This window comes from Sciurus vulgaris (assembly GCF_902686455.1).
Source record: "Sciurus vulgaris genome assembly, chromosome: 8".
Taxonomy (NCBI): domain Eukaryota; kingdom Metazoa; phylum Chordata; class Mammalia; order Rodentia; family Sciuridae; genus Sciurus; species Sciurus vulgaris.
In genome coordinates, this window is record NC_136468.1 from 61,697,242 (window position 1) to 61,709,541 (window position 12,300).

A 12,300-nucleotide genomic window follows, 5' to 3' on the forward strand; every position below is an offset into this window, starting at 1 on the left:
AGCAAAGGACCCTGATTTGCTTTATAAACCTTGATGACCATGCCTTTTCTCTTTGAGTAGTGAACGCATGATTGCTGTTTAGATTAAGAGAGAAAAGCATTAAACCAGTACCTTTTATCCTGGGGAAGAAATAAACAGTAAAATGATGAATTGCATCATTTTGCATTAAGTTGAAAGGGATCACCATTTGAGAAATTGATCATGTAACTAAGAATATGCAGAATTCAGGACCAACCAAGTCGTAGCTATTTTCAATCATCCTGTGATATGGGTTATAATAGATGATAGTGACAAAGCCTATAAAAATTAGGGTCAGCAGAGGGAGCAAATAGCACCAATCACAAATACCAATGATCTTTTGAGCACAGGAGTGATGGTGTTTTGTGGCTCTAATTCCTTGTAATAGATAAATTCTTTTATGGACAGATTAAAATAACTCTACAGAAGTACTTTCATATATCAAGAGTATTTATCAAATACAAATATTTATCATGGGACAAATATTTTCAAACATGTTTCTAGAAGTTGGGCATATAACATGCAGAAAACCAACACAAAGACAAAATAATCTTTGTGTTCAGGTACAGCATATTTCAAAGGGAGAAAACAGACAACAAATGAATAAATAAAAACCTCGAATGTATCAAATAAAAATAAGATCTAGGTATTAATAAAGGGCAAGGAAGGTAGGTAGAATATGTGGGAAGCTGTGATTTGGAACATTAATGGGTGGCCAGGTAGGGTCTAACTGAGGGCATAGTGCTTGGACAAGGACTTGAACGCAGTGAGGAATGGCCCCAAGGCCTTATTTGAAAGAATAACATTCTAAGAGTGTGCTGGGATCGTTCAAGAGACAGCACCCAAAGCTAAGGAGTCTATCCTGAAATGAGAAAAAGGAAGGTAGGAAGAAATAAGTCATAGTGGCAGATGATGTAGAACTTTATAAGTTATTGAAAGGCTTTCATTTAGCATGAAAATGTAAAATGGCAGAATGTTTGAGCACATGAGTAATATTATTTGACTTATGGTTTAAAAAGATCACTGGATGGGTTTCACTTGCATTGGAGCCTTGGAAGAAGAAGAGATTGGGGTGGGGAATGGGAGTGCAAGCTGGAAGACAAGAGTCTACTGTATTAATCCAGGTGCAATAGAATGGTGCCTTGCACAGGGATGACAGAGGTAGAGCTGGGCAAGTTGGTCTGACTTTACATCCTCACAGAATTTGTCAATGTATTAGATATAGGAGGTTAGAAAATAAAGGAGTCAAAATGATCCAAGTTCTCAGAATTGAGCATTAGGCCATATATAGATGTCATTTCCTGAGAAGGGAAGACTTTGAGAAAAACTGGTTTGTGGGGAGAAAGATGCTGTAAGTTAATGGTATCTATTTGACACTCATGGGATGTTGAGTGGGTATTTAGAAATGTGAATTTAGCACACAGTGACCCAACCTGGATCATTTAAGAGTCTTCTGTATTTGCAAGCAGCGACAGGATGTTAAACCAGAGTCTGTCGTATCTATGTTCAAAGACTTCATATTCCTCTATGTCATTTTAGGACACATTCATGAGATCTGTAACATCTTTTGATTTTTGAAACAAATTTCAGGCCCTCATTGTCAGGCAATCTTTATACTTACACTGGGCTGGAGAGATGGAACCTGGACACAAAGTGTGAAGGAAGCAATAACCAAATGTAATCTCAAATTTAAAAATGATTTTATGGTCACTTTTCTGTTGGGTATTTTTCAATCATATGTGCTTTATACTCCCAAATATAATAGCAGTGATATTTTAAACTTATTACCATCACTAAGCACTTAAAAGGCAATAAATTTCTCAAGGTAAGGAATTTCAAGATTTGGCATCTTGAACTCCTGGCATGCAAACTTCAGTCTGTATCTCCTCCAGTGCTGAAGAAAGCTGACACATTGCCCTTTCCAAGGAAGAGAGATGCCGGACTGCCAGTTGAATCTTGCCATAGTCCCACACATGTAACGTGAGGGAAGGAAATGGAGATCAGCACTTCTCTCCTGCAAACACTTTGGCTTTGGCCAGCCACTGCTTTTATTTAGCAAACAGAACATTTCTCAAGTAAAATTTCACACTATGTATAGACTATAATTTCTACTTCAGTTAATTTTTATATTTTAGAAATTTCTATGAAATAATTCATATATTCTTCCACCTGTTTCAACCCCAGTTATTTTTCTGAGATGCATAAACACTGACTACAAACTGTCCCCCTACCACCACAAATTATAAACTTAATCCTGTCTTTTTGAAAAGCGAAGTACTGAAGGTATTTGATATTCTTTACTGTTCAGTGTCATGGTTGGTATTCAGCCATGTGTCATGGAATGAGAAAGAAAGTAATAATCATTTAAAGAACTATCTAGATCATCTGTAGCAGTGTCTTAATTCTATTATGAAGAAAATTTAATCAATATATACATATTAACCTTTTTTCTCTCTACCTTCTAGTATCTTAAATATTTGTACATTTGTATCAAATATTTCACTAGAGTGTCTAATGTCTTTTATTCTTATTTCATAGATATCATTCAAAACTTTAAGATAAAATTACCAGTTCAATCTCCAAGAAAATCTTTTCTATAAAAGAAGAGAATTTTTACATTGTTTATTCAAATAAATTGACTATAATGAATAAAACATTGAAAACTTGAGGCAAATCCCAAATCCTACATGTAATACTACTTTGCTACAGCTTTTGTGATACTACATGAATGCCTTCCTGGGAATTAAAACACACAGAAGACTCATGCTGATCACATTATATAAGTCAAACCAGCTTGAGAGTTCATATATTCTCAATGAGTAACCCATTACATAGTGCCAATCAAAGAACAATAAATTTAAAGACTGTCAATGCCATTGTTTGTCTAGAAGGCTAAAAATGACCAGGTCAGCTATAAGAACTTCATGTGGCGTTCATACTTTCAAGTATGATATGAAGTATGTATGATACATACTTTCAAGTGTGCTGGTAGTAAATAATGCTGCAATTTCAAAATACAGTAAACATAATACAGTAAAACTGGATATTAGTTATATTTATTGACATAGGAGTTCCTAACACTACCACTCTTTTGTTTGTATGTCTATATGCAAATATAAAGTTATAGAAGGAATGTGCAGCCTTTTTGGGGGAAAGGAATACTTAAATTGTACAAAAGTGTATACCTGTATTTCCATAAGGAGATGCATACAATATATTGAGTACATAAGATGTTAACTATTTCTGTAATCCTAAAATGAGATGTTATATTATTAATGACTTTGAGATTAATTTTACTTTGTAAGTTTAATAACTACTGATTTTAATATTTCTGTTCATCTTGCTGAGTATTTTAATTTAGAAAATAAAAATGCTAATTAAGATTAACATATAACCCTATTGAGTGATATTCTTATTCATGTATAATTTTTATCTGTGTCAGGAAGCATTCACACATTTAAAATTCCCTTCCTTCTTACTTACAGCAATGTTCTTATCCACTATATCTTGCTCAGGGAATTTCATTTGCTGTATTTTGCTTTTTATAAGGTATAATACAATTGAAACTAAGATACTCAATGATTCTCAGAATCAGGATATTAAATAATTAAAATGCAAATAACTTAAAACTTTTAAATAGCAACCAACTTACGAAGACCAGAGCTAAAATTTTAAAATGCTTGAACCAGTAACATGGAACTTCTTAATGCAAAGAGTGAACCTTGAATGGATACTGGATAAGTTTTTAAAAATCCATAAAAGATATTTTGGGAACAAGTAGGACAATTTTAATATACAATGTGCATTAGATGATGCTAAATAAATTTTTATATCTTTAGTATTATGTTACATAGAGAGATTACTTAGAAGGTATGTGCTAATGTTTGTAAAAGTATAAAAGGCTGCAATTTATTTTCCAGCAGTTTTCATATATATGCATACACAATATGTGTCTACATATGAGAGAGAAAATAAATGTGGCAAAAATGATAATATGTGAACCTAGGTATATAAGTATTCATTGTACTCATATTTCCAATTTTTTTGTAGAACTCAAAATTTTCAAAATAAAAAGTTGAGGGAGAGGGAATATTTATTTTAGTAAATGAAAAATGTTATTTGACTTTATATTAAATGTTCATGTTTTATCACCATATCACTTGCTTGAGAAAAGTTTTAGTACATCTGAAAAGTATTGACCTTTGTATGAAAAGTATTTTCTGACCTTTGTAAGAAGGAAAATCATAGTGAATTTATGCCTCGAAGCTACATTTTAGAAAATTAGGGGTAAATGAGCCTAAAATAAAAATGTATATGCTCAATTATGGAACCTAGTATTAACCCAGAAAATGCATGTGATAGAAGACCCATAGCCATTCCACCACAAATGGTAGATGGGGAGGGATAGAAGTTATTCAGATTGAAAAGTAAGGATTAATATTCATCCTATCATTGATATATTACATCAAATGTGTCAGATACCTGCATCAGATAATCAAATATTTTTAAATAAAATCTCAGGCAATCAAAAACTTATAAAAATGCAATGTTTTAAACATGGTATAATTGCAAAGGTAATTTTAAGTCACTTTTGACATATTTCTGCACCCACAGGAGGAGCCGAAGACAAGATGTGAGACATGGAAATCCATTGACTCAATGCAGAGGATTTAATCTAAAAGGTATTAAAAGTGAACAATGGTCAAAGTTGGTAAATAAATCAGTGCTTCACCTCACATCTCAGTAAGGGGACCAATGCATCAAGTCAGTTCTCATCCCTACAGCAGTTGTTCCAGTGGTAAAAACAGTGGAAGTAGAGTGCTGGGGAGCATTGAGGATGACTTCGTATCATAATCTGAGTTCAGTGCTTATCTTACTCATTGTTCACAAACTCCTGCTTTATGAAGACTCTATTCATGTTTCAACTACCACATGATTATATTAAATGATTTACCTAATTTAATACTTATATTAAATGTGCAAAAATACTATAATCTGTGTTTTAGAAATGAGTAAAACAAAGGAATAAAGATATGGAGTAACTTGTTTCAGGGAGGTGAAGTTAGGATTTTATACCAGATTCCTATTATTCCAAGGACCATGTTTTTGGCTGTTTCCTCTGACCACGGCCATGCTATAGTTTCTGCCCTTCTTCTGTGCTCCTCAGTTTCCTCCATCCCATACTGAATATGAGTTTTGGGGAGGGACAATCCAGCTATGGTATCGCCTGGTAGTTGCTAACTCTGTCACTACACTGTATTTCCTCATAACTCACAGCCTCCGTTTGCTCAGCTGAGAAAAACTAACCGACAAGAATGTTGTAATACAAAAGTGTCCACAGTAATGTAGGTTAATTCCTGAGCAAACTTTGATTCCCTCACCAACGTAGCTTTAATTAACTTTTCTCTCCTTTTCTTTTCATTGAACAGAATTGGTAAACTAATTTGCTAAGGTGCTATCATCACCTTCTGTGGGCTGCCATATTTATTCGCAATTTTGAAGAGATAAATATTGAAGAGTGTGCTCTAAATTCCGTTGTGTTATTTCCTTTTCTTTTTGCCTTTCAGCATATCGAAATGCAGCTGAAATTGTTCAGTATGGAGTAAAAAATAACACCACTTTCCTTGAGTGTGCCCCCAAGTCTCCACAGGCATCTATCAAGTGGTTGCTACAGAAAGACAAAGACAGGAGGAAAGAGGTAAGTAATGCAGCCCAGCAGCAATCAATCAGGGCTTTGCCAGGAGCATTAAATCAGCATCCCTTGGTGAGATGCAGATCAAACAAAAAAGGAAAGACATATGAACATCTTTTTATGTCATCTAGATGACAAGTGCCACCTTCTTTAAAATCCTTTGTCCTTAGAATTGATGGATTAATTAGAAATTCTCTTTTTCTGCCTGCCCACCTCTCTAACACAGTGACTGAAACAAGAGCTTGGGCACTAAGACAGTGGTGTTGATGTGAGGAAGCATTCGTAAAAGAAACAAGATGTGTGCAAATCCAGAAGCCAAGTTCTCACACAAATGCACCTTTGTGTGATTCACAAGATAAAAGAGGGCTTTAAAAATAGTTCAATATTCCCCAACAAGAAATTACACTGAACTATAACCTATGGCAAAGAGTACTTTTCTTTTCTGCAGTAATGTTTTCATTGCTTTATTATTCATAACTCACTCGGTTTCACTCAGGCAGTTATGAAATCATTGTTTATGGGAACATTGCCTTTATTTAGTGATATGAAAAAAAGTCCAAATTTTCAAATAAAAGGACACTTACTATAACCTTTCACTGATTACAAAGAACTTTTAAAATAGAGACATTGGTATAGAGTGATATATTTTACACAATGAATTCCATAATATTGATGTCTCATTGTTCTGAAAAATGAAAAAAAATATATGTACATAAAGGCTTAGGGTAGTCTAAAATATACCATTATTAGTGCATCATAATGTCTAATGGAGCCAAGGGGAGAATGGAACCTCTTGCATTGGTGTATATTCTTCTGTTGTGAGTAATTTTACTTGTACATATTAAGATAATTAAGGCTATGCAGGATGTGTGCCCTTACAGCTATGGAACAGAAATTGCGTCTAATTTACTGGAATGTTGGTTCCATAAGGGAATATACTTTCCAGTTCTCAGACTTACCTATCCAGAAGAGTTATGAGTAGCTTAGTGAATTGTGTATCCTATGTTACTGGAATTTTAAACCATAGAACAGGAACCATTTACATAAGAGGACATTTAATTATCTGAAGGAAAGATGCTCTAGATATACTTAAGAGACTGCTTTTCCCCAGAATTCTATAATACTTACACATTTTTTTAATTAAAAAATTATTTGAGGTTTTTTTTGTTTGTTTTGCTATAAAATCTGTCATCAGACAAGTCTGTCTTTCTACACTCTAATTAATCTTAAATTATTTTGAATGGATACGGAATATAATCACAATTGCCTTGCAAAGTATCCTGAGTTAGAAGTCACATGTGTAATGATGATTACCATATAGAAAGAGTTTGGAGGCTGGGGCATGAACAAGTGGCCATGAACAGTCCTTCAGAAAATGTCTATATGAAAGTATTTAAATTAGGTAACTAATTTTCAAATACATATTACTTAATATGGGTAAAATATTTTTATTTAATTCAATAAAAATTTTAATATATTACACAGGTAAATTAATTTCTCAGATTTAAAATTAAACTCTATATAAATATGTATATATATTTAATAGTACATTTGATATATATTAATAGAAATTAATGATAAAATTTAAAATGAAATGTACGGTTTTAATTTCTTTTATTTCAGAATGCTCAAGAATGTAGGCTGAACTATTTTGTTTTATTTTTCAATTTCAAAGCAAGAATAGAATAATTTAAGATTTTGATAAAAATTAATCTAACTTAATGAATAATTTAATGATCATGAAACCATTCATAATTTAAGCAGAGCACAGTTCTGTGTATTTCTAATTTAAATAAACCATCAATATCTTATGAAATTTATCCTGATTCTTACTATTTCAGGCCAACATATGCTTATTTCTTATATTACCAATGTGTAACAATTGAACTCTTTTGAAGTAAGAAATGACTAAAACTTAGGAAGCAAAATTCAAATAATTCTTAGTGAAAAGCATAAAGTGAGAACTAAATGTCTTTTTCCACTTTAATAGTTCATCCTACTTTTCAGAATATAAGTTATGAAGAGTAATATATTAACTCATTATATATTCCTACAGTCTAAAGTTCACACTCAACACACACACACACACACACACACACACACACACACTTCAGTGTTGGTACACATCGAGCTACCTTGTTTTCTTGCTTTTTTACTGAAGAATATTTCATTGTATGAATACACCTGAGTCATCTACTAGTTAGGTTATATTTTGTTTTGTTTTTCTTACCAAAAATAATTCATAAACAAATATCTGCATACTTGTGAAAATATAGCCTCATGATAAATCTCTAGAAAATAAATTGCTGCAATAAATATTATGAGCATGTTTTATGAATATTATCATATTGGCTGCAAGAAACTTTTTCCAAATTTGTACAAATGGGAAAGGCTTTCTTTTCTTTAATTCTCAAATACATTTCTTAATTGTGTAAATCATTTTGAGGCACAATTAAACTTAAAAAATTAAATAATTTCAAAAATTGGTTTTCTTAAGTCTTTGTAACGATTCTCTCTTTTCTAACACTATTCTGTTGTCCACCTTTCATTACACTTGTATTTTTGTGCTTTTGTGGTGATTGCTTTTTATCAAAAAAAAATCAGTCTTTGATTTGAACCTCAGAATTTTATTATTTAGAAAAATATTTCTTACGTATTACCTCTTTGATTTTGGTCAGATTTTTTTCCCTCAGGGAAAGAATATTCTAGAGTATATATGGCAAGTAACATCTTACCACGTTTATGGTAGATTGTTGTCTTCATTGACAGGCAACACTATAGATGGAACTCTAAAGAATGTGGATTTCAGGCATTTGGCTGATATTCAATCATCGGTCATTTTTGCAGCCTAAACATAGACAGAAATTAAATATTAACCCATTGTTTTTTATTGCCTTTCCTTCCAAAGTAAATCCACCTGGAAGGTTTATAAGACAATGTCCTTCCAGCTTATTTTTAGACACCCTATAGGTAAGAAAATTTAAAAAGGCAGTGTAAATGTTCAAAATTCTGCTTTTGCTTATGAATTTTTCTATTTAGAAAACTCATTAATTGACAAAAGTAAAAGAATCAACTTTTTTTTAATGGCTTCATTTTTTCACAAACAAGCGAGTGTGTCTGTGAAAATGAAAGACAAGAATTCCAGGGTGAAATTAATATTTTAAATTATCTATGAATTTCATTTTTATGTCATCAGTGATATAGATACCAAAAGCAACCAAAATTCTGAACTTGAATGTGATGAAACTGTTTCTGTCCAAAGGGAATGTACTTTGTTTTTCCAATATGGATATTTTCACCCTCTCTTTAACAGATTGAGTACCTCTATGACAAAGATCTTATTATGCAAAAAGTCTGTGGAATCGACCACAAATTTGTATCTAGAGAAGGAAGCTATTCATACACAATGGTTTTGCCAAATTTGTGAAAGTCAACAATTTTTTGTATGTCAGGCATCTTTCTAGAAAATATAATCGTCATTTTGTTTGAACTTTGATGTGTTTTTCTCTTAGGTTAAGCTGAATGAACGTATTATAGCCACTCCACAAGGACTTCTGATCCGCTCTGTTCAAGATTCTGACCAAGGACTGTATCACTGTATTGCAACAGAAAACAGCTTCAAACAAACCATAGCCAAGATCAACTTCAAAGTTTTAGATTCAGAAATGGTGGCTGTTGTGACAGACAAGTGGTCACCATGGACCTGGGCCAGCTCTGTGAGGGCTTTACCTTTCCACCCGAAGGACATCATGGGGGCATTCAGCCACTCAGAAATGCAGATGATCAATCAATACTGCAAAGACACTCGACAGCAACATCAACAGGGGGACGATTCACAAAAATTGAGAGGGGACTACGGCAAGTTAAAGGCTCTCATCAATAGCCGGAAAAGTAGAAACAGGAGAAATCAGTTGCCAGAGTCATAATGTTTTCATACATGGGGCTTATGCTTCCAGTAACAAATGCTCTGTCTTCAATTATCGAATTTTGAGCAAAGAATCTTTACCCATGAAAAATTCCTGAGAAAAGGTGATTACTCACTCCTGGAGTGAGTTTTACATGAACTGAAATGAGCATGCATTTCTTGTATGATATTGACTAGCACTAGACATGTCATGGTCCTCATGGTGCATATAAATATTTAACTTAACCCAGATTTTATTTATATCTTTATTCATCTTTTATTCAAAATCAATGTGGTGGCTACAGAAATAGAACTGTTACATCCCTCAATTGAATGAGGGTAGTAACACTGTATTTTTTTCCCTGCTTAGCGGGTTTAGGTTTCTGATTGTCAATGATTTTACATATGAAAACAAATTCCAGTTCATAACTTTCACATAGTTGAAGTCATGTAAATGCATGTGACAGAATGCCATCGGAAGAAATGTAAGTTAGATAATGGACAGGGAAGAGGGCATCTAAGCATTAATTAAAAACATGAGTGATTCATAGAGAAAATGATGGGTTTATGATTCCAGTGAAATTACTTTTTTTTTAAGATCGTAAAATTTGTCACTTGCTGATACCTGTCATTGATCTTGGTTCTCTTGTTTCAGGAAACTGCAGTGAATAATCTATACCCTAAAGATCTTTGATGGAGTTAAAGCAATGGAGCATGTAGGTTTATATTGTTATCTTCCAGACAAGACTTGTTTGGAAGTTATTTAAGTTATTATAGACTTAAATATAATCTTACATTATTTAATTGATTACTATTTTGGTTCTAATTTTCTAGTCTATGTGGCAAATTAAACAATGTAAGAAGGAAACATTTTTGAAGGATCAAACTTCTCCATGAGGGATAAAACCATCAAAAAGAAAAAAAATTGAAGTAGAAATTGTAATGTTATCATGAGAAATTTATAACAAATGTGACTAGTTTTTAACTTCAATCATCAAGTTCTGTGATTTATTCTCATTTAAAAAATATCTCACATCATATTGATTTTTCAGCCAGAACCCTCTCTTTTATATCTGTATGTGCGTGATGGAGAGGTGCTCATTATGTCAAGAAAGGAAAAAGAGTATAATATAAACAAAAATCAACATTCTTTAAAAAGATCTAAGATGTCTGTTTTCATTCATTTTGTATTATTTTCCTTTCAAATATTCTTTTAAATGAATGTTGGTTCATATATTCAGTGGTCTATAAAGATAATTGCGGCAAGTTTTTGATGAATAATTATTTTCTAATTGTATGTTTTGATAGTTTTATTAGAATAATTTAAAATTATTTTCTCCAAATTAAAAATTAGATGGGAAGATCATAAAAAATTCCTCATAATCCTTTAAAAACCACAACTTTTACTTCTTCACTTACTTTTAAGACATTTTTATATTGCCAGGTAAAAATAAGAATCACACCATACCTACTCAGAATGTACTCCAAAAATTTTATTTGTAGTTAACAATTCACAAAGAAGATAATTAAGGCCATTTTTAATAGTGACTGAAATTTAAGAACTAAGATGAGGGCTCATGTGTATTGCTCAGCAGTACCACTTGCTTTGCATGATTAGAGGCCTAGGTTCAGTCCCAGGACTACCACCGCCACCAAAAACTATTGTCCAAATAAACATGGTCATTGATCAGAATCTGAGAATATCATTTATTATTTAAGTGGTGGTAAATTTTTCTATTCTAAAAGGGGGCCTCAAGGTAGCAAAAATAACCATCATAAATGACACCCAACTTTATTCATTTTTAAAAAGCTATTCTTCCAAATGTGTGTGGTTCTAAAATAATCTCTAAAGCAGTTTATTATACAGATGGTTTGCCTGCTGAAAATGTTTGTATTTATTTTTTCTACTCTAAACCCAAATAGCAGCATGTATCAACAAAAGTCAACACCATCCTCTGATCAATGTTTTCTATGTACAGAATTAAAGCAAAATTGTTCTAGAATCCTAGTTCTTGCGTCACATAGGCCCAAACTTATAGACAATATGGTGTTTAGTTTTATAATATTATTTGTACTATTTAATACCTTTTATTGTGACCATCACTAAATTGTATATACTTTTATTACTTTTAAAAATTTGGAAATTCTTCTTGAACAAAGCTCAGTCAAATATAAAGAAAATTTTCTTTCTCAACAATAGTGTTAACGTATACTGAATATTGGTGGTTGATTGGTTTTATATGGTGTAGTTTGACAATTCAATGATTTAGTGTGCTTTTCATTTGTATTATATATAAAATTTCCTAGAAATGCACCTTTTGTTTTCAAATTGTAGGTTTGCGAATAGATTTTAGCATGATGAAACTGTCATTACAGTGAATGTTCATTCTGTGTAAGAAAACAAAATGTAGTTATCACATTAAAGTTTAATTGGACATGGAAGAAATCATTTGCTTGGTGAAATAAAACACATTGAATTCCCCCATGGATGTCTTTAGCTTTTCTTTCTTAATGTAGATTTAAATTATTGTTAATATAGTAGAATTTACTGAATTTTAATAATTTTTTACATATTTACTCATTAACCTATCCATTTTTGTGAAAGTAATATATCTACAATTCAAAATTTAGATATACCAAGCCATACATATGAATCTCTTCTTGCACCACTAGCCCTTCTTCAAGT

The 12,300-nt window shown here is 32.2% G+C and overlaps 1 protein-coding gene across 1 annotated transcript in view; it reads left to right on the forward strand.

Annotated features, from left to right (window-relative positions):
• The window catches only part of SEMA3C (semaphorin 3C), a 158,943-nt gene extending 146,844 nt beyond the window's left edge, over positions 1-12,099 (forward strand). The window contains exons 16-18 of the mRNA XM_079150557.1: positions 4,633-4,700; positions 5,586-5,716; positions 9,223-12,099. Of these exons, the coding sequence (XP_079006683.1) occupies positions 4,633-4,700; positions 5,586-5,716; positions 9,223-9,636 (613 nt within the window). The 3' untranslated portion in view covers positions 9,637-12,099. The remainder of the gene's footprint in view (positions 1-4,632; positions 4,701-5,585; positions 5,717-9,222) is intronic.
• Positions 12,100-12,300: the final 201 nt, after the last annotated feature.